The sequence below is a fragment of the Catharus ustulatus genome, chromosome 21, assembly GCF_009819885.2.
Source record: "Catharus ustulatus isolate bCatUst1 chromosome 21, bCatUst1.pri.v2, whole genome shotgun sequence".
Classification (NCBI taxonomy): domain Eukaryota; kingdom Metazoa; phylum Chordata; class Aves; order Passeriformes; family Turdidae; genus Catharus; species Catharus ustulatus.
This window is the reverse complement of record NC_046241.1, coordinates 6055232-6082553: the sequence shown is the minus strand read 5'-3', so window position 1 is coordinate 6082553 and position 27322 is coordinate 6055232. Positions and strand designations below refer to the sequence as shown.

Below are 27322 nucleotides of genomic sequence, written 5' to 3'. Positions count from 1 at the left end.
GATGTGGCTGGGATGGGAATTTTGGCATGGGAAGGAAGAAGGGAGGCTACAGAACCCCCTTCCAACCCCCAGATCTGCCAGCTGCCTCAGCCCCTTCTCTGCTGCCTATCCAGTGCCTGAGGCTGATGCCCTGCTCAGGGAAGCTGAGGTTACATGCAAAGCTCTGCTTTCTTCTTTTTTATTGAAAACAAAATAAACTGCTTACTGGCTGCAGGGAAAAGCTTGGGAATGTGAATTCTCCTGGCTCAAAGAAAAAACAAACAGAAAAAGCCTACAAGGCAAACTTGAGAGAGGCCCAAGCATTGCACTTATTTTGAAGTGTTGTGGGAGTTTGGGGGAAGCAGGACCAAGCTGGCCTCGGTTGCTTGGGCAGCACCAGTCCCATCAGGGCTCTCCTGATCAGAGCCACTGGACACTGCCAGTGTTTGCTGCATGTGGGAGGCATCTCTGCCTTTCCCCAATTAATATCTAAAGCCCAGAGCTCCCAAATCCTTGCTCTGGCATTAATGTAGGCAAAGGATGTGCCCAGTGTCTCCTCCAAGAGAGGAAGGACAGTTGCACCCACCAGTCTCTGGGGTTTGGTGTGTGCTTTATGTGTCCAACAATTTGTTTTTCACACCTGACTGAAACAGGAAATGGCAACGCTGTGAAACCCATCCGGGACTGCAGAACAGTTTGGTGCTTAAATGGGTACAAATTGAAAGAGGACACATTAAGGTTAGACATTAGGAAGATTTTTTTTTTTTTTTTCTGTGTGGGCAGTGAGACACTGGTCCGGGCTGCCCACGGAGGCTGTGGATGCCCCAGCCCTGGCAGAGTTCACAGCCAGGTTGGATGAGACCTTGAGCAATTTTCCTAAGCTGTCCGTGCCCACGGCAGGATGGGTTGGGAGGAGATGATCTTTACGGTCGATTCCGCTCCCTTCTGTGGTTAAATGTGTGAATGTGACTCACACAACCAGTACGTGTCTTCCCTCAAGGTGTCTGGAGCTGGGAGAAAAGCAAGTAGAGACCCAGCTCCCTCCCACACTTTCAGGTGGTTCAAGCCCCAGGATCCCTCCTCCCCCTGAGCACTGCACACGCCTCTTCCTTACGTGCCTGCCCCACTCCTGGGTCTCTCTTTATCCAGACCTTCCCCTTTGGGATCTGCACCAAGATTCCTCCTTGGGCAGCTCTCCTTTAACACACATCACTCTTCCTTTTCTGCCCTCCCAAAATTCCCTCTAGCAGGTGAGATTTTGATACACAAATCCCCTCATTCCTCTTGAGGAACTGAGATTCCTGTGACTCGCAGAGAGAATGAGAGGAGCCAGCTCTGCGGGCATGGCCATTCAGAAATGAGCCCCTGGAGAAGATACCCGTGCTTCCCTGCTGCTTGGGCACAAAAGATGAACTTGGTACCGGGAAAACTCTTCCCAGCGGGGGTGTTCTAACCCGGCTGTGGGGCTGAGCTGTCAGACATCCCCTGTTGGACTGGTGGGGGCTCGGGAGCCGGCGGGTGTGGAGCAGAGCAGCGCCCTGGGGGCTCCCCCGCCCCGGCCGGTTCCGAGCGCTGCGCGGGGCTGCAGCACCCTCGTGTGGCTGCGGGGCCTGCGGGGGGACACGGGGACCCTGCCCGGGACCGCACCCGCGATTCTCTGCCCCCATCTGCTGGCCAGAGAGCTGGGGGTGCGCGTGGAGGTGTTTGGGATGGAGGGAGGGTGGCCATCCCTCGGCTGAGGGGAGGAGGGTGGTATCTGCTCCAGTGTCTATCGGGCAGATGCGGTGCCGGTTCCAGGCAGTTCTTCCCATCACCTCAGACTTGCCCTTTCCGAGTCACCTGGTTGAAAACAGGCTGGTTTGAGGAAGGACACAATTTGCAGATGTCCTTGCAGACTTCCCCTGATTCTGCAGTTGTGTATGGATGCAGTGCTGTGCATCTCCATGCGATAGTTCTTTCTCATAGGTGATAACTTTTCCTGGGCTTTGTGACACCAGCTACAAAATGAACCTTTGCTTCCTCCCTTCTTCCCAAGTATTTATAAAGCATCACACCCCCTGTGCATAGCTACTATCTCTGCTGCCTTAGGTTGCTTCTCTGTGGGGTAGGAAAGAAGCAGCAGAGAGCAAAACATCTGCTGCAGGGAGGAGATGCTCCTTCCACACGGAATGTGGAGTTTGGGATGAGCATCGCTCCAAAGGGCAGGAGAGGCTTGGCTGCTGGGAGGCGACACGTTGCTGTCACAGGAACATGTGTTTGTGCAGTTTGTGCACAGTGCCAGCAGGACTCAGAGGGTCTACAGACCTTGCTGTTGCCACCAGAGGGAGAAGGGCTCAGCAGCACAAGGATAATGGGAAAGGAGGATGCTGTAACTGGGATGTGTCTGTAATTCATTCTGGATGGGGACAACCAGGCGGGTGTCCCTGTGAGCTGGAAAATGTGAGCTCTGTTTTGTCTTGCTGCTGTAGCAGCCAGTGCTGATGACAACACAAAATTGTTCTCATTAAAACATTCTAGGGGCAAACTTCAACTTTTCATCAGTCAGCAAGTCATGCCCAAGCGTTGGGCTGTGGGGTCAGAAACAAGGAAAGGGGGCCCAGAAAGATCCTCCCATCACCTGAGACCCACCCTTTTGGAATCATCTGGTTGAAAACCAACTGCTTTGAGAAAAGACAGTTTGCAAATGTCTTTGTAACTTTCCCCCACTCCCAAAGTTGCAGTGCATGGATGGAGACAGCTCTGCTGCTGAAATTAGTACTGGTGAAGGATGTGCCATTCCTGGGAGGAAAAATGTCCCTGTCCTGGAAGAGGAGAGGTTGCACAACCTTTGAGCTCCTCTTCATTGGTGCAATATCTCCCTCTCCTGTGGAGTACAGACCCTGCCAGGTGAGCTGCAGCTCTCCACACTTGTCTGTCTCCTGGTTTGAGACCCCTCAGATGTCCATGGAGCTGACTGACCATGGGTTGAGACCTTCTGCTTTAGTGGGAGGTGAACTCAAGTTGGGACAGTTCAAGCAGGAAATAAGTGACATATTTCCAGCAGTCAACAGTAATGAGTCACTGGAGGAATCTGCCCTGGGATGTGTAAGTTCATCAATTCCAAGGGTCTTTTGACTCAGGGCTGGATGCTCTCCAAAGGGACACTCTGCACTGACCACGTGCTGAGGACATGATGATGCTGCTTGGGTAATATTCTTTATGCAGGAGATTGGACAATTTGCCTTAATGATCTACAAGCCACTTACTGAATGAATAAATAAGTGGTTACAAAGCAGCAGAGCAGTTTGGCAGGGAGGTCAAGTGTATGGGACTGTGATGGGCCTGGGGTAATTCCAATAGGGGGACAGCTGGGTGCTGCAGGGATGATATGGGATGAGGCTTTTTCCCCTCTAGGGAAAGCTGGAATGATTGTTTAGGGGTCCTTCCTTCCTCAACCTTGCAGTCCACAGGACCCACGTGTCCCCACAGCCACCAGTGATGGGAGGGACCAAGATTGCTGCTGGGAAGGAGCTGATGCTGTGGCTCTCATGGAGCTGAGCCTCTCTGGGTACATGGGATAGCTCTGTGTGTCCCAGGCTGTGTGGGGATTGAGGATGGCCTGGGGAGGAGGAGGAGGTGACAGAGACATCTCCTAAGTGACACCATGTGAGCTGGCCTGACATGAGGCTGCTGCAATTCAGCAGGTGAAGGCAAGTAAAGGAAACAAGGGAAACCCAGGTGTCCCTTCTCCTCCCAGCCCTCCTGGCTCCTGAAGTCGGCAGGGCAGCAGTTTTCTGCACAGGCAATTGAATCCCTGCCAGGTAGCACCAACACACACCCACTGCTAATTAACTTTCTCACCCTCTTTGAACACACCATAGCATTGATCTCCACAGTGTCTTGGGGCAATGGACTTCCAGCTTTATTTGTGCAGTGAGGATATTTTCTGCCTTGCTCTCAAATCCTTTTCTAGCAATTCCTGCCACTTTACTCACTGCCTTTCAGCCTGAGCATGTGCTGGGCAGCTTCCCCATGGCAATCTTCACACCCCTCCACATTGCATTAAATCTGCTGCTTGATAGCTCAGCATTGTGAGCTCCTGGAGCCCTGTTTCACTTTGGCTGCCTCAACTATTTGGTATTGCCTTCACCTGACCAATCCCTCCTGTTTTGGGTGCTCAATGCCTGCTCTGCACCTTTGGGCCTTTGCTCCCTGGAAAGTGCTCTACAATCTGATGCTTTATCTCTACCCTTTGGTTTCTTTCAGCCCAATTTCTGTGCGGAATCTGACCTTCCTTGCTGCCTCTTAATTCAATTTCTGCCCAGGCTGCTTGTCCAGGGCAGGTGGGGAAACCACATTGGCTGGTGATGGGAGACTCAGGTCCCGATCACATGCACTGACACGTCTCTACTCAGTAAAATATTTATTCCTCCATTATTTCACAAGAGTTGTTTTTACAAAAACCTTATAAAAATTTCCAAAACACAGACATGCAGAAGAAAAAAACCAAATCCACCATGGATCTTGTTACAAGTAATTGAAATGTACAAATAGAAAGGGCGAGAGAGAGCTTAGATTACAATAATCCCTCGGTCCTGCTACCCCTCCATGGGTGCAATTTGTATCTCTTCTTGGTGAGTTCAGCGTTGACTGACAAGCTGTGATAAACTGCCAAAAGCACAGCAAAGGAGGGGCCCTAAGATTAGGAGCAAATGTTTTCAAATATATATATACATATAGATATTTAGTGAAGAAATATTTATTCCCTGCTTTTTTTAGGTTTACAGAAACAGCATCTGCAAACTATTAAATGGGTTTATTTTCATTAATGTTCTCAAAGAGGCAGCGACATTTATATCCCTGTGGTTTCATCTTGTATAACCCAAAAAAGAGCCCTGTGCTTTCCATGGGAATAGCACCCCCAGGCCCTCCTCCTGCCCCAAGTGGTGTTTCTCAGGGTGGATGTTTTGATCCACAGTGGATCCCTCTTCCCCCTGGCTTGGCAGGGCTCTGTGCAGTGTGGGGAGCTGCATGCTCTTCTTCTGGCATGACACATGGGAGGGATACCAGCCCTGGAAATATGGATGGGGGAAGAGGGTGGGTATTTAGGGTGACACTGCTCCCTAGATGAGGTGGGCAGTGTCAGTCAGGCTGTGACCTCTCCCTGCCTGCCAAGCTTGAGGAGGAGAAGGTGCCTGTTCCCAACTGGGCTGCAGAGAAGGCAGGGGCTGCAGGCAGGATGGAGGGGCTGTGAGTTCACCCCCAGGCAGAGGAGATGCTTCTCCCACCAGGTCTCCAGCTCTGGGTGCTGGGTGACTCCCCCATGCTGGCACTGCCTGGTGTCACAGCCATTGGGTCCCACATGCAGCTGCAGTGAGAGCCCCAGTGGGAATGGGAGAGGATGCTCCTGGGAGCTGTGGGGACTCAGGTGGGCACTTTGTAGCTGTGGCACTTTCAGTCTGGTGTCACCAACCAGAGGATGTTTAGCTGGGGGAAATTGTTCTATTTGTCCTCAGATCTACTGCTGCAGCCCTCAAACCTTCCCTTCTAGGGAAGCAGAGCTGGTGTCTTCTCTGTCCAGGCCACCCCTCTGAGCTGGTGATGTCCCCATGCTTGGCTGGTGGCTCTTTCCAGTGGGTAAGGAAAGGGTGATCTGGTTTTCAGTGGGCTTTGTCCACAGGAACACCACACCCCCACCCCTCTGGCTGTGGAATCGGCAGGGGAACGTGGGGGCTGTGTCTTTCTGCAGCTCAGTCCCATGGATTAGGGCCAGGTTGCCCACCCCACGTCCATCCCCCTGCACGTCCCACCTTGGAAACCTCGTTAGGCTGCGCAGCAGGGTGGGATGAGGGGGAAACCATTTCCTTTCTGCAAAACCAAGAAAGCCTCCCCCCACGGAGCTGCCGGCCCCAGACCCCCGAGCACATCTGCGGCACTGCCGACAGGGAGGCTGTGCCTCCGGAAGGCAAAGCCTTCGTTGGCACGAAGCGCTGGGAGCCGCCTACTCATCTGAAACCCAACAGCTTTTTCCAATTTTCTCGTTCCCTGGGACGGTTCAATGACCTGGGGCTTTGCAGAATCGCTGGCAAATCCGCCGAGGCAGGGCAGCGGTGCCTGCTTGGAGATTGGCGATGCATCCCCAGCTCATGGGAGAGCTCACAGGCTCCAGGAGGGTCTGTTGAGGTGCTGCAGCTCTGCTTGGCCCTCTGGGAAGGGACAAAGCCTGATGCCATCAGCATAGGCAGCTCCTAAATGCAGGAGGGCTGGCCAAAACTGGCCATGGCATGGGCAAGCCATCAGCTTCCCAAAGTCCCAAACCTTGGGACGTCCCAAACCCCACAGTGTGGCTGGGGTTGTACAAAGAAACGAAGACATGGATCAGCTTTGGCACACACAGTTGAGCGCCGCAAGTCACAGCCTGGTGGAAAGGGGAGCTCGTGATCCTCCCACACTGTCCCTGCGGGAGGAGAAGACCCAATAACTCTTTGGCTCTCTGGGCAAGATACCCAAATTGGTCAAATCCAATAGTCCAAGATCCTTCCATGTTTGGAAGCAAATTCTTGTTCCCTTGGCAAGTCTGTTTGTCCTCAAAGAGCGTGTGGGGGGTATGTGTGTATATATAGCCGTTATTATAAGGGTGTGCGGAAAAGCAAGTTTCTAACCGAGTTCGCTCCATATGTGGCTATAATTATGTGCCACTTCGGCCTGGGACTGACTCTACCTTCAGAAGGGAAGGGAAGAGGAGAGAAGATGCTGAGGCATTGGATGAGTGGCATGTGTGCTGGGCAGGCAGCGGATTTGTCCTGGACCGGCACAGGAGCTCCACGCTGTATCCTGGAGGAGGCCATGGGATGGGGTTTGCCCTGCTCAGTTCACGGTGGGCACCTGGTTCTGATGGAGGCTGAACTCTTTGGCTTTGAGGCGCAGGCTGGCGATGCTGTTGGCCATGTTCACCCCTTGGGTGGGCGCTGCAGTCCCGCTGGAGCTGTAGGAGGGCACAGTGCTGCGGGGAGGGAGCAGGGAGGAATGAGGCAATGGCCCATGGAGAAGTCCCCATGCCCTTTGCGGTCCTGCTGGCTTCCCAGGCCAGGCTGGCTGTTCCCTCTTGGAGATCTCTCACAAGAACAGCCAAGGCTTCAGCATTTTTATGGCTTGGATGGATGTGGGAACCCCTCAAACTATGCACCAGGAGGCCCTGCTTTGTGCTTTTGGACGTGATGGCTGAACAGGAACAGCTGGGAACCAGAAGGGACCCATGCCACCTCCTGTGCCGAGATGTGGGAAGGGTCAGCACGAGGCCAAGCAAATCCCTTGCGAGGACCAGGGCGCCTGCTCCAGCCCCAGAATACAAGGAGACAGGGAAGCCTGCTCAGCGTTGGGCAGCGGGTGCTCAGGCAGAGTTGAAATGGTTCCCAAAGCCAAGTCAGACGAGCTCCTTTCGGCCTCACAGAGCTCCCCAAATCCCCAGCAGTGGCCCAGGGCTGCATTCCTGTGGCAGTGGAGTGGTCTCTAGGCAGCCCTGCCCCATGGCCACCTCCTCCCCAGCTCCTCCAGAGTCTCCACCTACCTGTACGGGGAGGTGCTGGTCCAGGAGAGATACTCCGGGGTCAGTGCAGTGGGTCGTGGTGCCATGGGCTGCTCAATGGCTGCTTCTTGGCTGTAGGATTTGAGCAGAGATGCCGATCTGTTGGCCAGCATCGCCCTCTCATTGCGGCGGAACTTGGCCCTCCGGTTCTGAAACCACACCTGTGAGGGGGAAAGGTGTCAGTGCGAGCAGGGATGTCCCAAGCATCTGTCCTACGGGTCATGGTGATGTGCAGGGTGAAACAAGGGAGGGGACAGTCCCTGCTCCTGCCTGGGAACAAGGCACAGGGTGCTGTTTTCTCCCTCACAAACCTGTGCTCACCTGGACTCTGGCCTCGCTGAGGTTGACCCTCCTGGCCAGCTCCTCCCGCACAAAGGCGTCGGGGTAGTGCGTCCTCTCAAAGACCCTCTCCAGAGCCTGCAGCTGGCTGCTGTTGAAGGTGGTGCGGTTCCTCCTCTGCTTCTTCTTCCTCTTGGCTGCCCCACAGCTTGGGCTCAGGCTCTCACCTGTGGGGAAAGAACAGAAGCCACATGAGAGCCAGACCCATGTGAGACACCGTGACCCAGCCAAGCTCAAGCCCTGCTGGGGGTCTGCAGTGTCCTGCTCTGTGCCAGCCACGCTCCCTCCAGGCACCTGGGACTTTGGGGAGCTGCATGTGTGCTACCCTGTGATGTCCATGAGAATGAAAACCTATTTTGGGACCTGCTGGAGCTTAGGGTTAACCCCAAAATTTACCAAGACCTGTGGTGGTTTCACATCTGGCTAAAACCATGTGGACGTGATTTTGAATACCAGTCTCAGTTATTCTGGAGTTGCACTTGATCCAAACTGGGGCTCAGCTCTTGCTAAGACTTTAAGTCAAGCCTTCATGAACGGTGATGAAAATTCAGCACCAAAACACCAAGATGTATGTCTCAGCTTTCCTCCAGCACCCCCTGAGGCCCCAGCTGTGGCATGTCCCCAAGGTGACACAGGACTGCAGCCAAGCATCTGCTCCTCCAGCCCTGGTCTTCAGAGCTCAGAGCGAGCGGCACCGCGTCTCGCAGGGCTCAGCCTCCGCAGTGTTTATTTCTGGCTTTGCTGGCTCATGGAAACATGAAGCTGAGGGTGTAGCTTGGTTTCTCAGTATTGATCTTGGGCTGTCAGCCAGGCTGAGATTAATCTCCTCTTTGTCACTAATATCATAAGGTTTGGGCAAGTTTATGAAGGCTTTTTCCGAGACACCCAGTCAGCTGCCTGCAAAGGCTTCGTGGGGAGCACGACTCGCTGCCGTTCTCCCTTGTGGAGGTACTGGTTAATGATTCTTTCTGTTAATAAAGCATCTGGATCCAATCTGTACCTACTGGTGGGAAAGCATTTTGGAATTATTTGAAATGTTAATAATTTTATGACATTCTGATTCATGGCAGGGGTATGCTGGGGCTTTCTGCTCTATATCATTGCAGAGGCCAGGCTGGCAGAACTCATCACTCCCTGAGTATGCTCACAAATTAAATACTTGCTAATTATATTAATTGTGATACTTATTTAATAAGTGCAGCATTAAAACAAAATCTACTGGAAGGAATATTAACTCTGCTGTTTCAAGACACCATCAAGCTCTTGAGCAGGAGGAAACTTCCAAGATCTTTAAGGCCAGAAAAACCTTCTTGCACTTAAACTCAGAATAATTCAAGCCATTAAATGCCCAACAGTAAGTTCTTCATCAGTCCCTAGGACTCCTGTGTGCCCAATTATGCCATTCTTCCAAAGCCTGTCTGTAGCCACAGACATTTCTCTGGGTCCTTTATTGTGCTGTAGGTGCAACCTGGCCTTGGTTAACCATCAACAGTCTGCAATCTTGTATTTTGGGCATGGCCTTCATGGTTGGGTGAAGACACAATGGACAGTGCCTGAAATATGTGTGGGTTTAAGACCCCTTCCCCAGCCAGGAAACCACAGGCTGCCCTTCACCACCAATCCTGTTTAAAGGCTCACAAATAAAATTCTCAGAATTCCCTCCAGCACTTGTTCCTGCAGCTTCAAATGTCCTGCCAGTCTCTCCTTTCCAGTTGCCCCTTTTAGTTAAACTCCTTTTTTGGTCCTGTTTTCCTTCAGCGAGCTAACGAGCTGCTGGATTAAAATACATGAAGTCCAGCCATGGCTGTCCCTGAGTTTTCTGGGAGCTTGGGACTGAAATGGGAACCATCAGGCTGGGAAAGAGCTACAGGATGTAACAGGGTGAGAGGTTTCCTTGTGGGTTTATGACCATGCCACAGGGCTTCTGTGAAAATGGTAGATCAGGGTTTGGTTCAAAAGGTCTAGTCACAAGGCGCCCACTGCCCCTCACCAAACTAGCAATGATTTCAACAGAACCCTGGGAAATGTATAAATAAAAGTTATAAACCCCCTTTGGCTTCTTCCTCAATTTAAACCTGGCTATTGGACTTTTCCATAGTGATGATTTGTCCCACCCACTCTAATTTGGCTGACAGAAAGGAGGAGGAAAGTTTTTTTAAATTAATTCTCAATCCAGTTCTGTAGGATCTGGCCACATTTCTGGCTGGTCTTTATCTCCCCAAACCCACAGAAGGAAGAGCTAAACAGCCACAGGAGATAAGTGGTGCTGAGTGCTTCCCATACGGGGCTGGCAGCTGTGATGTGATCGAGGGTTATGACTGGACTTGGATCCCGATGTTTCTGAGCACAAGTGGTTCCTGAATTTTTGGAGCCCTGCAAACCCTGGGCCATGCTGGCTTTGGGACATTCTGTTCATCCCCTATTGCTGCTTTTAATGGAAGCACCTTCCAGACCTTTTCCAGGCCATGTCTGTAGGGCAGGGAGGCAGCTCCACGCATGGAGAGCCTGCCTGGATCCTCTGCTCTGCTTAGGGATCAGCATTAATAATGCATCAACATCTTTCCCTCGTTAGCTCAGGCACTGCAGGCTTGTGGGACCAGACAAATGCCACCCTCCTTGCTGGTGGTGAGTGTCTGACAGGTTTACAATGCAGTCAGGCTGGATCTCTTCTATCAGAGATGCTTTACCAACCCCAAATCAGCTTCCCAAAAATGAGCATGGCTAAGTCCTCTGTGGCACCAGGAAAGGAATAGAAGGGGATGAGTTGGGTCCCTGAGGATGCCCTGTCCTCTCACTGCCATCAGCAGGACTTGGATTTAACCAGACCTGCTGACACCTTGATGGAGGAATTGGAAACCAGTTCTCTAGCCTGATGGGCTTCCAGGAAAAAGAGTTTATAATTGCACAAAGTTAAAACCAGCTTCCCACCATTCCCATCATTGTTCTGTCCCAAAGCAGTGCTTGGGGAGTTTATGGAGAAAGCCAAACCCTTGCCTTTGTTAGGTATAATTTGGGGGTTCATTTGGGCTGGAGGGACCAGTTTGGTTGGCCAACCCTGAGGTCAGAGGGGCTCCTGAGCCTTCCCCCCAGCCACCTTCCCTGTATTTATCTTCCACTGATTACAATTTCCGCTGAAAGGAAAAGAAATGCAGGGAAAGGGGGAAAATAGGGGGGATAACATTACTGAATAACGAAAGATGACGTGCGGGGGAGGATGGGGAGAGGGAGGCGCAGGGGCTTTGCACAGAGCAGGATGGGCCCAACATGCATCACAAAAAAAAGCCTTAAATTGCACCAGAGTGTTAGGAACGACAGGAGACTTTTCACCCGTGATGTGGATGAGTTTTGGGGTGTTGGATGTGGTCTGGGTAACCTCCAGCCTCCTCTCTGGGCTGTCCTGCCTCGGGCAGTGCTGCCTGAGAGCTGCAGAAGCCTGGGAGCAGCACTGTGCCCTCGGATGCTACGGGGTGCAGGGAGTCACCCCAAAACCCTTCTCCTGTGGGAGCACCAATGCTGGCAAGCCTGGACTGTGCCACTCTGAGAACCTGGGAGTGACAAGTCCTGCCCCATTTGCAAAGGCAACTCCACCCCTGGGTCACAGCCACGCTGGTTCAGCTGGATACCAACCAAGCCCCCTTCTCCAACTCTTGCTTTTCCCTCTGTGCTTCCATTAGTTTTCCATAGGAAGGACCCAGCAGGTCTCAGCCTTGGTGCTGGGCTTGCCAAGGGGGGCTCTTACACTGGCAGGGCCCCCAAGCTCCCACAGCTGCTGTTGAGCACTGCAAAGAGGCAATTTTCACTCATTTCCACCAAGGCTTTGGTTCTGCCTTACAGGCTCCATCAGTGCACAGTAAAGGGCCTCAGAGCAGCTGCAATCCAGCTCAACCAGCACTGACAAAACCCCAGCAGCTCATTCCCCTGAGCCCCAGAAACACTCAGGGACCCTCCCTTGGGATGTCCTTCAGGGATGGGTTTCATTGCCAGCCACGCTGTCTCCCCTCTGCACACCCAGTTTGGGGATTTCTTTACAAACTGCTCATCCAGAGCGCGGTGTCTGCCCAGCACCATCCCTGCTACCCCAGATGGTCATTCAGCCAGCTGCCAGCCTGCCTTTCCCCAGGTGATGCTGCAAACCCCTCTCCCTATGGGCACCACCACATCCTCAGCCAAGATTTCCCGAGTCCAGCTCTACCACTTGGCTTTGGGGTGCAGCTACCCCCATTTTTCAGGTCAGAAGGCAGCGAGTTCAGCCCTCTCACGCAAAGAGCCCAGGCTACATCTCCTCCAACGTGTTTCATTTTCCATTGCACCGCAGCCCCCACGGCCCTGAACAGTTTTCTGTCATTAAATTATTTCACACGTTCCATTTATTTGTGAGCAGTTTGCCAAAGACCATTTAAGCTTTAAATTTTTCACACCCCCCCCAGCCAAAATGATCAAATCTGCTGTACCATTTACTTCCCTGCTACGCCTGGAATGGCATTTTTTTCCTCCTTTTTTCTTCTTGGGTATAATTTAAGGGTTGAAATAGCCTGGAGGGAATTAGCTGTAAATTCTTCCTAAGACAAATAAATTCAGCCCTCTAAGTTTCTACGTTTTTCAAACTGTTGAGAGACATTTTGGGTTTGTTTTACTTGAAATAATGATCGTGGCATATCTGACCCTCAGGCTGCGGCCAGCTCTAGCCAAATAAATAGCTTTTATTAATTAAGGTTTATCCTTAACAAATAAAACCCCAATTTGATCTCGGCCGGCTGAATTAGCAAAAATAAACAACGGGTTCTCTGGGCACTTGATGTGGATTTAACAAATTAACGCTGGGCCTTCATCAGGGAAGCCGCAGGGTGGTGGAGGTCTTTTACAGCCAAGAAATCCTTTGGAAAAACAATGTCTTTCGTTTCTCCCATGGTCTCTCTCGGTAAACATGTGCACTCCCTTCATCCCTTTACACACCCGGGGGAACGGGGAGAGCTCCGGCGATGACGTCTGCCAAAGTTTCATGTGCAATTGTTTAACTTGTTCCTCTAAATCATGCGATGGGGAGGAAGCGTTTCCCCTCAGACTGCAGCGAGCTGGAGCAAAGCTCTGGGGTTTGGGAATTGCCTGTCCATGGTGTGTGCCCACTCCAGCCCCTTTTTATTCCACAACCTTCAGCTGAGACAGCTGAAGCCAAGGTGTGATTTGGGGGTGTGTGGGCTGCCAAGTGCAGGTGACCCCTCTTTCCAGCAGCCACTTCCAACACCACCCTGCCTTGGGATGCAGCTGGGAACAGCCTGGGAGCCTGGGAAGGTTTACTGGCCCATACTGGGGCTTTGCAGGGAGGAGGGAGAGCAGGAGGGATGCTCCAAAGGGAAGCTGGGCACCGCTCCCTGCTCATGGGCACAGGAAGGACAGGGTTTGTTGCAGTAGGGATGGTGGAAGGTGCCTAAACCACAGCAGGTCTTTATCCTCTCCAAATCATCTTGGAGAGCCTGGGGGGCTGAGGAGCACCCAGGAACCTGCCCCTCCACATGTGCTGTCACCCAGGTGTGGTGCCTTTCCTGCATCTATCCAGCCTGGCTGCACAGGACCAACACAGCACCAGCTTGGGAGCAAAACCACATCAGTGAAACTCCCATTTTCTGCACTGTTTCACCCCAATACCCAGGGGAGAAGCCTTTGGGGCTGCCAGCCCCAGCTTTGCTTTGCACGATGCTGTGAGGTCCAAACCCATCCTGGGAACAACCATGGACATGGGGGACAGGGTGTCCCTGGGGAACAAGGGCTGTCAGTCCCTCCCCAGGCTCCCACTGCCGGAGAAGGTTCCCACCTCTCCCACCTCCTCATCCCAACCCACTGCCACTCCCTCCAGCCCAGCCCAGCCCCACAAAGACCCCGGGAATGCTGAAGGCTCTGGGGGGAGGTTGAAGCTGGGGGGGTCCAAATGTGCTGAGTCCGAAGGAAACTTTCTCAGCTCAAGTGGTGTACATGAAAAATTTAAGAGAGGGGCAAGTCCCAGCTACTGGAGAAACATTACAGCGAAATGTTTCCGAGGATGTTTCACCTCATTAATTGTGAAAAAACTGAAACGCTGACACGTTTTTACAGGCTGCCAGTTTTGCTGGGGGAAAAGTGTCTCTGTTAAAAAGGAGCAGCAAAAGTCTGGACCAAGAAAGAGGCCAAAGCTGTCCCGGGGGGGCCTTAGGCTGTGCTCACTGACAGGCAGCAGCAGCCTGTTTTATGGTTATAGAGCTGCCTCTGCACCAGCCAGAAACCACCCAGCACCACACTTTGCTACCCCCAGCCACACAGACATCCAATTTTTGGGATGCTCCTGCCCAGCAGAGCTGCAGCCCCAGGGATGCTGCGTGCACAGCCTGCACCCCAGAGCCCAGGAGGTTTTCCCCTTGCACACCCTGGGATGGTGTGGGTGTCTGAGCACCCATCACAGCGAGTCCAGCAGAACCAGGAAGGTTCTGGCTGAGCCAGCAGCATCCCTGCATCCCCGTGGGGATGTGTCCAGCCTGTGCTGGTACCCAGTGGTGGCACTGAAGCCTTTTTAAAACTCATTAGTGCAGCAAATGCATTGGGAACATGGTGCTTTAGATGGGTACAGATGGAACATAAAGGATGTGAAAAGGAAGATCTCCCTGTCAGGAGACACTGCTTCCTTTAGGGATGCTTCCAGCCCAGAATTATCCACCAAATTCACTGCTGAGAGTTGTGGGTGGATTCAGGGCTGGCTCTCCAGTTGGCTCCAGAGCCCTGCTGCAAAACCCAGGTGCACAGAGGGAGAACATCAGGAAGTCACAGCGAGGAAAGAGGAAGATAATGAAAAGAATGAAGGGAAGCAAATGCTGGAGGTGCTGGGTGAGGAACCAGCCAGAGTCTTGTGCTGTGATTTAGAGAGGATGCCCTGAAAGTTGGAAGCTGCTGAAATCCACGGGGCTGCAGGCAAAGCCCTGAGGGTCTGATGTGCTCAGGAGTCCCTGAACATTCCCAGCATTTCCCACCATGCCAGAAGCTACTGCCTGGGCCAGAGGCTCCTGCAGAGCCCAGCACAGCACTCACCCAGCTGAGGCCAGGCCCCAGGAATGGTGTTTTGGCACAGCCAGCTCCTGCGTCAGCGGAAGCATTTAATGAATTAATTGCAGCCACATTCCCTGAAGGAGGAGGCAGGGTTGGTGGGATGCTGTCAAGCCTCAGGAAGGGGCTGGGGAACATCTTTGGCCACAAAGCTCTGGTGGGAATAAGGGGAGTAGGCTGAGCAGCACAAGAAATTCCTGTCCACTCTTCCAGGGATCTGGGATCGATGGTGCCATCACCCTCCTTTTACCTGGGCTGGGAACTGCCTGGGGACAGACCTCTGGAGAAGGTGACAAAGCCACATCCTGCACTGGGCTCACTTGGGATGCACTCCAGCACCCTGTACCCAGCCCCAACCCTGCACAGAGCACAGAGCCTGGCACCATCAGCACCCCCTGACACGGCTGCTCCACGAACAGCCTGGAAAGCTGCACAGCGCTGGCGCCCAGCGCGGCACCCGCCAAGGCCTCTGTGCTTTCCCACCCGCCTGGCTCCTGCACCCAGGGAGCCAGAGCCATTGTGGGGCCTTTGTGGGGCCTTTGTGGGGCCGTGGGGCTCAGACTGCCTGGCTGCACCCGCTGGTGGTGGCACAGACCCAGGGCAGCCAGCCCGGACCCAGAGCGCCAAGAGCATCCCTTGGGCTCGGTGGCTGCAGGGAAAATGTTCCCTCCCAGGGCTGTGCCAGCACAGGGTGACCCCAGCCTGGCATTCAGGAGCTGCCAGGAGTATCCGTGTGCTCACAGGAGGCTGTGGCTGCAGCCCCACACAATGGGCTGTCCCCGCTCCAGAGCCACCACTGCCTCCATTGTGTCAGCGCTCCACGGGGACGGAGCCGAGCTGGGACTGAGCTGGGGCAGAGCTGGGGCAGAGCTGGGGCAAGGCTCCACAATGAGTTCCCAGTTTGCCCCACAAGGAATGGCATGGTGAGGAGGAAAGGCTCCTGGGAAAATCCACTGTCTGCACGGATTTGCTGGGTACAGTGGCTTTGAGAGGTCAGGATCTGACAAGGTCTGGCATCTTCCCTGCTCATGGCACGGGAACATGCAATTCAAAGGGGTTCACATCCCTCTGGGGTCCCTCTTTTCTTAGCTGGGTCACACAGAGCCTCCAAAATCTCATCCACAGTGGTGCCTGTCTGGATGTCCCCTGCAAGTGCCAAGGAGGGAGAGGGGGAATCAGGACAGATCCCAGGATGGGAGCTCCTGGTTTCATGCAGGGATGCTCTGAGAGGCTGTGTCAGACCAAAGGGCTCCTTGTGTGGATGTTTGTGGCTGCAGGGCTGGGGGTAGCAGGAGCTGAAGCCCTCCCAGCACAGCCAAGAGCCTCAGGAAAAGACAGCGTGGTGGGTTTGGCTGCTCCAAGCCAAGTTCCGAGCAGCACCGACCAACAGGAGAGCAGGAATTTTCATTTTGTTCTCCTGTGAATTTGCCAACCCCCACGGTGGAGGCCCAGGGACCAACAAAAGGCGCTGGCTCTCCCCCAGCCACCACCAGCCAGGAGCCTTCCCGGCAAGGAGACATTCACTGCAGAGCCTGCTTTTATCTCCCAGCCAGGAGAGCTCCTTGGGGTGGGATGAGAGCAGTGCTGGGGCTGTTCTGCACCTCTCACACTGCAGCACCCTGGGATGCTCCTGGGGATGCAGCCCCCAGTGCCCCATGGAGATGCAGCCTCCCCACTTTGCCAGCTCATCAAAACGGCGGTGTGGAGAGCGGCAGCCCCGTGGTGGCTCAGAGATGTGTGAATGAGCCTCTGTGGCTCGGGGAAACAGCCAGCCCAGAGCCTGTGGCCAAAATGCTGGGATTGGGGTCAGCCCCAGGCACCGCAGTGAGGAACAGCCTCGGTGGGACAGATGATGGATGGTGCCAGCACAGACCCTGCTGCCCTACATCAGGGCACGGCAGACGCTGCTTCCCTTCCCATCCTGCACACATTTTAGGCACCATTTGGTGCATCCATGATGCCAACATTGCTCACATGCTGCCACCTGATGTCACAGGTCACCTGGTTTTCCAGCAGGGCACAGACGTGTCATTAATTAACACTAATGAGACTGGCCCAGAAGTAGCCTGTGCTTGCAAAAGACCACCAGAATCCTGGATTTAACTGCAAAGTGAGTTTTCCTGGGGGCTGGGAAGGGGATGGGGGTGCCTCAGGCCATCACGGTGTTGAGAGCTCACTGGGACTTTTGCTCAGTGTTTGAAAAATAAAACTAAATCAGCCGGGGCTGCATAGCAGGAACGTTGTGTGGAGGGCTGGCTCCCAGCCAGGGACCCCTGGCACGGTGATCCCAGCCTTCCTCTCCATCCCAGCCTTCCTCTCCATCCCAGCCCCCCCAAAAAGGTGGTTTTTTGAAATTTAATAGGCAAAAGCCCAAGTAAGGCAGCCCCAGTGGCATCTGGCACTGAAACCCAACACCAGCCCCTCGAGGTTAAAGCAGAGACCCCACTGCATCAGGGTCATTGCCAAGGGGGGAGGAAGTGGGCAGGGATGGGGGGAATGATGAGAATTCCCATGATGATGTCCCTTCCTGCCACTGCCCCAGTCCCTTTTCATTTCTGAGGCCAAAAGAGTGTTTTTCACAGGCAGGCCAGCAAATCACTGAGCACCCATCTGATCAGTGAGCACCAGCACCTGCTGAGAGCCCTTTCCACCCCCACCAAGTGTGGACAGCAGCATGTCTGGGTGTGGGATGGGTGTGAGCCCCCCTGGGACCCCATCCCCTCCCAGCCCAAGGAGGACCCTGCATGCACAGACGTCCTGGAAGCCCCTGCCAGCGAGCAGCATCGCTGTCCTCCAGTCTGGTTTTCATTTGAGGTCGGTGGCCTCTCGCCAAATTTATTGTAAAACATTCATTTTAATAAGTGGCTCGTATCTTTTTTTTTTTTTTTTTTTTAAACCCAGCCTGGTTAACTGTTTCCAGGTTAAAGCAGAGCCATGCACGGTGGGGATGGCAGTGGGGACAGTGGGGACAGTGGGGACAGGACCACAGTCAGGCTGCTGGGGGCAGGTGCCAGCCTTGGGGAGGACACCAGGGGATGACAGGAACATCAGGGTCCAGTTTCTACCAAGGTCAGCAGAGCTGAGACCCTCACCCTCATCACTGCAAGCCTTCATCCCCTCCATGTCCCCAGGGAGACCAAGCACCCTCCTGTCACACTTGGTACCCTGACTCTGTCACCTAAAATGAAAATTTACTGCCCAACTGGGTCACATCAAACATGCAGAGAGATTCCCAAAGTGGACACTGCCTGGTAGTTTAGTTTCAACATTTGTTTTAAGTTTTATAAACCTCTAATACTAATAGAAATGCTGGAGTGTCTTTTAATTTAAATGAAAACAGTTTTTTTTAAATTTAAAAAATTCCCTTGAGGTATTTACAAGCCCCAAATTACAGCCATGTGGCCAGCCCAGATGAGAAAGTGAAATTGGTGAGGAAGGAGCGTGGCAGCTGCCCCAGCACAGCCCTGCAGTGGCCGTCCCCATGTCACCCGTGTCCCCTGCACAGACTCTGCTTCACACCTTTGCTGGGGACACAGGATCCATGGGATGCCACAGCTGTCCCCAGCAGGATGGCATCTTTCTGTCTTTCCTGCCTTCCTTCTGTACGAACATTCTTGTCTTCTCTCTGGAGCACAGTGGCTTTGGGGACAGGAGCTGCCCATGAGCCATCCTGTGCCCTCCTGATTGTGCTGCTGCCAGACCAGGCTCTGCACCCCAGTGCTGTGTCTGGGGTTCCTAAGCGGTGCTCCCCTGCACCATCACTGCTACTGCCACCCCCAAGTCACCCCTGACAGCGCTGGCAGTGTCCTGTGCATCCTGCGGTGCAACACAGCCCCCCCTCACTCAGCAATGCCCTGCAGGACCTGGGGTACAGCGTGATTCCCTGAACTGGGTACAGAGTGATTCCCTGAACTGGGTATAGAGTGATTGCCCTGAACTGGAGTACAGCGTGATTGCCCTGAACTGGGGTACAGTGTGATTCCCTGAACTGGGGTACAGAGTGATTCCCTGAACTGGGGTACAGAGTGATTCCCTGAACTGGGTACAGCGTGATTGCCCTGAACTGGGGTACAGTGTGATTGCCCTGAACTGAGTACAGTGTTATTGCCCTGAACTGGGGTACAGAGTGATTGCCCTGAACTGGGGTACAGTGTGATTGCCCTGAACTGGGTACAGAGTGATTGCCCTGAACGGCTCAGTGCCCCAGGCACCCCCTGCAACACCCTGTACACCTTGGAGTGCTGTGTAACACAAACACACACACCCTACACTGCCTTGTACACCTTGGGGTGCTGTAACACAAACACACCTTACACTGCCCTGTACAGCTTGGGATGCTGTGTAACCACACAAACACACCTTACACTGCCCTGTACAGCTTGGGGTGCTCTGTAACCCACACACACACCTTACACTGCCCTGTACACCCCGGGGTGCAGCAAAATCCTCACCCCACCCCAGCAATGCCTTCCACGACCTGCTACAATGCCGACCCCCTGTACACCTTGGGGTGCAAACCAACCCCTCCACACACTCACTGCAGTGCCCCGAACAGCCCAAGACTCAACACAACCCCCCCACCGATGCCCTGCAGGACTCGGGGTGCAGCCGAGCCCCCATTCCCAGCGCTGCTCCCGGCTGCGCTGCGGTGCCTGGGCTGTGCCCCCTCCCCAGCACCCCGCTGCCATGTGCTCCCCGCCGCTCCCCCGGCTCCCCTGCCATGTGCACTCCAGTTTCCTTGCGTGTGAAGCCTGCAGCCTCTCGGATTCAGTGGCTGGAAAGGATGGCGCCTCTCCACATCTGGTTCAATGCGCGAGCCTGGCGCCTGGCTTAGCCACAGTCTCCATTCAGAGACACACAGACTTTAATAGACTCATACAATTCTTCCTGATCTATCACTGCAGCCGCAGCTGAAAAGCTGCTTTATTATAAGCACTCAAAGGGGGATGAGGAGGGAAGGGGAGGGGGCTGGCGGCTGGCGCTGCCGCTCTCTGAAGGCTCCCAGCCCGCCCGGCATCCCCCGGGACCTGAGCTGTCCCCCCAGCCCTGCCCAGCCTCACAGGGGCTGTTTCCCCCCTAAACCCGCAGAAAAGAGCAGCACCGCAGCCTCATTATCTGTCCTGCTCAATTAACACCCTCCAAGCTGCCGTTTGCACCCGCACCGCGCTGGGGCTGCAGGGGACGAGATGCCCAAGGGGACCCCGCCTGTCCCCAAAATGTCCCCAGCACGGATTCACTCCCGACGAGCTGGAGCGATTTCCCCCAGCTCCTGCAACATCAGCATCCCATTTTCCCCGCAATTCCCCGAGCCGGAGCTGTCGGGGGTGAGGATCTGCCCCGTGTCCCCCGTGTCCCCCGGCAGCTCCGAGCGCTGGGGCTGCTTCTCCCAGGGCAGGGAAGGATCCGGGGAGGGATGCTGAGCACGGACACGGCATTTTCGCCGTGGGAAGGCTGGAAAACATCGCCCGCGGTCATGTGTCCCTCGGGCAAAGGCAAACATCGGGAATGCCTCAAGGGCGAGGGTAGGAATTTTTTGTATTAATTCTCGGAAGTTTAGGGCTGTCCAGTGAACAACAAGTAGTTTTGGCAGTTTTGAGGTAGTCCTGGAGAACAGGCACCGGAAAACCGCCTTGAAACCCCAAATCAGGCTTTTCTCCCCCAAAGCTTTGCTGTTCCCATCCTCCCTGACCCTTCTGGGCATCACCAAGACCAGGCAGGGGGTGGCTGCCTCTGCCCACCACACTTCCACTCTGCTCCCAGTTGCTTTTTCCAGCCAGGAAAAGCTGATCTGCACTAACCCTGCTCTAAATCCTCGCTCAGTCCCACTCAGCCCAGCCATAACGCACTGCCCCAGCGTTTTAAAGGATGCTCTGACCCCGCTCCCTGGCTCAGGGATCCCATCCTGAAAGAAAATTCCTTCTGCTCGTGCTGCAGGGAGGGAATAAGACAGCAGTGTGGGGACACCAATCCCAAAGCACTCGGGTGCCATCCTGCTCATCCCTTCAGCTCAGTTTTTCAGCTCTGGGGAGATAATTCCCCGTGGCTGGAGGAAATCTGCTGTGGGTGAAGGGGTGATCAGCCCCACTCCCTGGGAGAGAGGAGGGTTTCTAACGAGGCAGCCTCAAAGCCCCAAATCATTTCATCAGCCTCCCAGCTACAGACACACGCCCAGGCTCTCTTAAAATGCTGATTCGTTGAAATTCACCCATCTTGGCTGCACAGAGTCGAAATTTCATATTTTTCCTGTGAATCAGCCCCATTCCCTGAAATAACAGCCCAAAAGGAGAGGGGAAATAGTCTTGCACTGAGCTGTTGCTGGTCGAGTGAGACATAACAGCCTTGGGGGGGGACAGGCAAGGTGTCCCTGCACCCCAGCACCCTCCTGGGCTGTGTCAGAGGGTTCTGCTGGGGACTAAAACACATCACTGGGTGCTGCCAGGGAAGTGGGGCAAAGCCTGGTGTCCCCACAACATGCAGGACCCCGCCACTGTCCCCTCTGGACGCTGTCACACCTCGATTCTCCCTGCTGGAAAGTGGTTTCAGAAGGAGCATCCCCCACAGCAATGCCTGCCAAAACCCGGCTCACCGGGGGTGCTGAGCAGAGAAAAATCCCAGCAATGAGAAGTCAGAGAGAAAAGTGATTTTCCTGCCCTCCTGGCCCAGCCAAGGCTGCTCCAGCTCCTGGGCTCCCCCAGCCAGAGGGATCCCATCTCCCCAGGCCCAGGATTTTTTCCTTTTACCCTCTGGCTCCCAGCACAGAAGTGAGCACGTGTGGGGACCCCGCAGAGCCCTGCAGGCGCTGCAGGAACGTGCTGGTATGTGTTTCCCTGTGCCCTGGGGAGGGCTCAGCGTGGGCAGGGAAACTTCCTGGGGCCCCTGCTCCAGCCCAGAGCCCCCCGAGCTGGGGCTGAGGTGGAGCTGGAGACCAGGTGGGGGTGTTCGGCTCATCTGGGGGCAAATCTTCCCCAAATCAGAGCCCTGGTGTTATCAGTAAGAGGCTGGCAGAGCCCAGGGCACGGGGAGGAGCGGGATGGTGACCCAGTGTCACCACGGGAGGAGCAGGAGGGTGAGGGGATGTCACGGGGGAGGAGTGGGATGGGGAGTGCGTGGCACAGAGAGGTGGTACCAGGGTGAACCCCATGCCAGAAGCTCCACGAGACCCGGGGTCTCTTCCAGCTGTGCCCCCCATTCCTGCCCGTGCCTGGCAGTGATTTGTGCTGCTCTGGCTGGTTCTGCCAGACCTAATTCAGCCCTTTATCCTGCCAAGGGGAGGCAGCACTCCCACCCCACAGAGTTTTTGGGTAGGTGAGATCTGAGGGACCAGTTTCCTCTGGTCCAGGGCAGGGAGCCCTGTGCAGGACAGTGGTTCTGTGGCAGAGAACACGGGATAAAAACCACAGTGGAGGCTGTCCCCAGCTAGGGAGGGGGCTGCAGGAACACGATTCTGTCCCCTAAATCAGCCTGGGGGGTACAGCATGGGCCCCTCCCTCCCCACAGCCCCTTTTTTCCCTGACTGGGATATGCTGGGCTCCCTGTGAGTGGCTGGAAATCTTCTGGGTGAGCTGGGACCTGTCAGGCTCCCCATCTATCCATCCATCCATCCATCCATCCACCCACCTATCCATCCATCCATGCATCCCTGCTTGTCTCCAAGCACACACAAACGTGGAGGGCTGGGAGGTGGCCGGGGTGGGGAGCTCCCGTGTGAATTAATTAGCACTTACTGACTAATTGCTGATGGATGCTGCACTGGGGACCTGCCAGCATCAGGCACTGAGCAAACACTGTCCCCTCCCCCGTTCAGCAGCCCCAAGGGCACACGGGGAAAACCCCTTGTGCTGAGGTCTGCAGCGCTCAGAGCCCTCAGCAGAGGTGTCCCCAGGCAGGCTGGGGACAGGGAGGTGATGTCTGGTCACTGAGAGCAGGGATGGCTCCTGTCCCGGTGCCACCCACCCAGCTGGGCTGGCCTTACAAGGACAGACACGATTCACCTCCCTCTGCTTCAGATGCCACCGTTCCCAGCTCTGCCCCCAGGGACTGTCCCCACTGTGCCCTGCAGATGTGCCAGGCTGGGAGGGCAGCCAGGCACCCTCAGCTGGGGCTGTTTTGGGGAGCAGTGAGGGTGATGGGTGAGCTGTAAACGCTGCTGCCCCACTCCAGTGTATCCCAACCTCATCCCACGTGCCATGGCAAGCACGGTGTGCCACCCTGAGCAGCAGGGCCCCTCCTGTAGGGAGCAAAATCTCTCCTTGGAGAGCTGAACCACACCTATCAGACAATTCTCAAAGCCTCTTCCCCTCCACAGGGACTGTGCTGGGGTCCCTACACCACTGTCTGTCCCTGGTCAGGCATCCAGGAACCATGGAAAGCCTCCCAGCAGAGCAGTCTGGAGGATGTAAAAAGCAGATGGGTGCAGGAGAGAGAGGTCTGATGGGTCTGGGGTTCCAGGGCTCAGCTGGGTCCCTGTGCCCATGGCCCAATCTGGCTGAGCCAGGCTCAGAGGATCAGCCGTGAGTTAATGACACTGCACTGGGCTTCACTGTGGCTGATGAGCACAGATCAGGGAAGGCAGATCCCAAAAGCACATCCCAGCCTCAGAGCTGCCTCCTGCCAGTGCAGTGAGAGAGGCCAAGGTGTCCCTGAGCTGTGCCCACCTCTGATGGGGACAGGTGTTGTTTGGGAAGGAAGAGCAGCACAGCCAAATTTCATCCTGTGAGCCAGGACCAGCACAGTCCCGGGACTGGGACACCACAGGGACATCAGCTGGGATGGCTCTGCCTCAAGGCAGGAGTCTGGGGCTACCTGGGGCAATCAGCCACCACTTTAGCTCCAGGACCAAGTCCCTTTTACCCTCTGATACCAGGTCCTTGTCCCTCCCTGCCTCACTTCTCCCTTTTCAGGTACTCTGGTTTACACAGTTAAAGCCAATTTGTTGTAACATAACCTTAATCCTCCCTGCCCCTTTGGGTACTGCTTCTTCTCTCCTTCTTCATCCCTGCTCTGCTCAGCATCCTCACAGAACGGGTCAGAGGGTCCCAGGGGATGAGGAAGAGGCTCCAGGCACTGTTCTGAAATGGGATGTCCAGGGACCACCCCACCTCCCCATCCCACTGCCAGGTCCCAGTGGCTGTAGCCAAATAAATGGTCAATGCATGCCTGCCCCACGCCAAAAAATCCCCTTGGAGGGGCCACAGCTCAGCTGTGACAAAAGTGACTCTTCCTGAGTTTTCAGCCCCAAAGCGGCTGCCGGAGCCAGTGCACGACTCCCTCTCCCATCCCCAGGCGGCACCAAAAGTAAGTTCATTGTTTGAAAAGCCATCAGTCAAGGCTTGCTGGCTAAAATTACCCTCCTGCTTTATCATCTTGAGAACATTAAGGGCTGTTGTTAACAGATGTTTCGCGTTACACATTATTTGTTAGTCTAATGAAAGGAGGTGAACAAGCTTTCAAGACCTCAGAAGTTGTGCCGAAGGTTTTCCACGGGAGGCTGTTGCACCACTCCAGGGGAGAAGGAAGATGAAGATGAGGATGTGAATGAGCTCTTGCCACCCTGTTGCACCTTTTCGTTGCTCTTGTGGGATTTCTGATTTTTGGGTGTCATGAGAGCAATGTGTTCCACAGATATTTGTATTCACCATCCCAGGAGGATGCACTGGGGACGCTCAGGGCCAGTTTGGGGCTGTGGCCAAGGCAGGGGCTGAGCAGCCCCTTGGCTGGAGAGGGAGCTGAGCATGGCCCTGGTGTGCCAAGGGCCCAGACATGGGGCTGCCCCCAGCCACCCTCTCCAGCAGGCAGGGCTGTGGGGTGGGTGAGGTCAGAAGGGTTGAATCCCCTTCTGCAGAGAATAAACCCCTGCCCTGAGTTTCCTCTGGCTGTGCCACCTTCTGGAAGGGAAACCTCTCACTGCAGCTTCCCTGAGGGGGTTTGTTGGGGTCTCAGCCTGCTGGGCACAGCCTGGGGCTGCCTAAAGCATCCTTGTGCCAGCTCTGCCAACACAGCCCCCCAGCCCACAGCAAACCCTGCCTGGTGCAGGGGAACCAGCAGCTCCACAGGCTCAGGGCTGCTCTTCCTCCATCCCACCAGCACAACGACCCCAAAGGCTCCAGGCTGGAGCTCAGAGCCACATCCTGCAGAGATGCTGGGGCAGTGCCCACTTGTGCTCATAGCAAACCCACTGCCACCAACTGCAGGGCTCCAAACCTGCATCTGCCAGAAAACCCCCACGATGGTGAGGAGGAAGATGAGAGAAAACGCTGAGAGGCTGTTTTATTTCAGGATGCCAGTAAAAGATAAGGTTAGCAGTAAAAGTTCCTCTGCTGTCATCGCGCCGATGCCGAAAGCATCACAGATCTGGAGCAAAGGCTGATGCTCACAAAGGCAGAACATCTGCCTGGTATTTCGAGTCTCCCCATCTCAATTTAGGAAACTGCATCCCAGTTAAGGCAGTGGCTGCAGGTAAAGGTCTCAAAGGTCCAGCTCTGCAAGCGCACAGGTTCTTGTCTCTGTTTCCTTGTTCTCTTCTTGCACACTGCTCTCAACTCTCAGGTATTTTTCAACATCAGAAATGCTTCAACTGCTGGTCAGAGCATTCCAGATGCTGATGGTGTCTCCATCCATGCAAGCTTGCCAGAACAGGTGCTAATGGGAAATAACTCACATGGGCCAGCACTGCTGGGAGCTGCAGACCAAACCCCAGGGTCCCTGCCCCAGGAGCAATGGGATTTTGGGGTGAAGAGCAGACTTGTGGTGATCGTGCAGCCTCTCACTCTGTTTTTTGCACCACGCTGGGTCCACACTGAGATCTTTGGGTGCATTAGGAGCCCAGCAGGGTGGCAGTTTCTCTGCTGTTCTGCAAACAGCCCTGTGAGACTGCTGCAGGCTGGGTTTCCAAAAGCTGCGCCGATCCCACATGGAATACTGTCCCCCCTACAGAAACCCTCCCCACAGCCACAAAGCCACCGCCAGAAGTACAAACAAAACCCAAGGGAAAGGGAGGGAGGGTGGAAAATAACACTGCAAATACCAGATACCATCCCAAAAACCAGCGCCCAGCCTCAGCCAGCCCTCAGCAGCACGGGCAGAGCCGGGGGCTCAGCGGGGCTCCATGAAGGAAGGAGCTTGTGCAGGGAATGAATTGTTTGGACACAGACTTGCACCCAGTGTAGGAACCACGGGAGGGGACAGAGAGAGCACCCGGGGGGGACTGAAGGGACTGAGCCCCCTTCAGCAGCACAGATTCCCGGCTGGGCTGTGCATCCTGGCCAGAGGCGGGTCAGACCCTCGGCAGGGCTGTCAGTGCCCCAGGGCTGCAGAAAACAAGCAGAGCCCAGCCGGGAGAGAGTTTTGGGGAATGCCACCCCCACCCCACGGTCTGCCTCCTCTGTGTCACCTCTGTGTCCCGAGGGGACACCCGGCTCCGGGGGGCTCTGGGGGATCTGAGCTTTGCCCCAAGAACTGGGCGAACCCTCCCTGCCCCGGGACCGGAGCGGGATGCGCGGGAGCGGCGCGGAGGGAGAGATGCGAGCGGGATTGTCCCGTTAAAAACGCGCCTGCGGCCAGGACCGAGCGCCATGGAGCCGCGTCCCGGGCCGGTCCCGTTCTGCTCTCCCAGCCCCGCTTCTGTCCCCGCTTCTGTCCCCGGTGATGCCGCACACGCGCAGCCGCGGCCGCTGGGACGGGACCCGCTGGTCCCGCGGGGCCGGCCCGGAAACCGAGACCGGGAGCCCCGGGGGGAATGGGGACCCCGCAGGCCACGCAAACCCGGCTCGGACCGGGAGCGTCCGGGACCCGACACCTCCGGTACCGGCGAGGGGGCGGCCGGAGCGGGGTCCCTGTGCCCCCTGTCCCGGGTGCAGGGTCCCTCTCTCACGGTGCGGGGTCCCTGTGCCCCCTGTCCCGGGTGCGGGGTCCCTCTCTCACGGTGCCGGTCCCTCTGTCCCAGCTGTCGGGGGTCGCACCCTCGCAGCTCTCCCCGACGGGGCTCCCTCCTCACCTCCACCCGCTCCCCCAGCTCTCCCCACACCGACCCCCTTTGTCCGGGGTGCTCGGGGTATCAGAGGGGACACGGCGGGGACACGCCATGCCCAGAGCTGTCCCTCCCCGGGGATCCCTCCCGGCCCGGCGGGACTCACCGTCCTGGGGCGCTGCCTCGCTGCCGCTGCTGCCTCCCGACGGCTCCGGGATGGCCTTGCCGCTCCCGGCGGGCGGGGGACCGGCCGCGGGGGTCCCGTTCATCCCGGCCGCCACCTCCTCCAGGTCGAGGAGGTGGCTCACGCTGAAGTTTTTCCGGCTTTGAGCGTTTTCGGGCGGCTCCGGGCCGCGCACGGCGCCGGGGGCGAACGGCTTGTCCATGGCAAAGGCTGGCGCCGAGTCCAT

At 55.5% G+C, this 27322-nt stretch overlaps 1 protein-coding gene across 1 annotated transcript; it reads right to left on the bottom strand.

Moving 5' to 3' along the window:
- Positions 1–85: 85 nt before the first annotated feature.
- Positions 86–27322, bottom strand: PRRX2 (paired related homeobox 2). The gene is made up of 4 exons (XM_033077876.2): positions 27079–27322; positions 7865–8049; positions 7526–7704; positions 86–6961 (listed from the first exon to the last, which is right to left on the bottom strand). Exons 1-4 carry the CDS (start codon positions 27320–27322, stop codon positions 6826–6828), a joined length of 744 nt encoding a protein of 247 aa, XP_032933767.1. The 3' UTR covers positions 86–6825.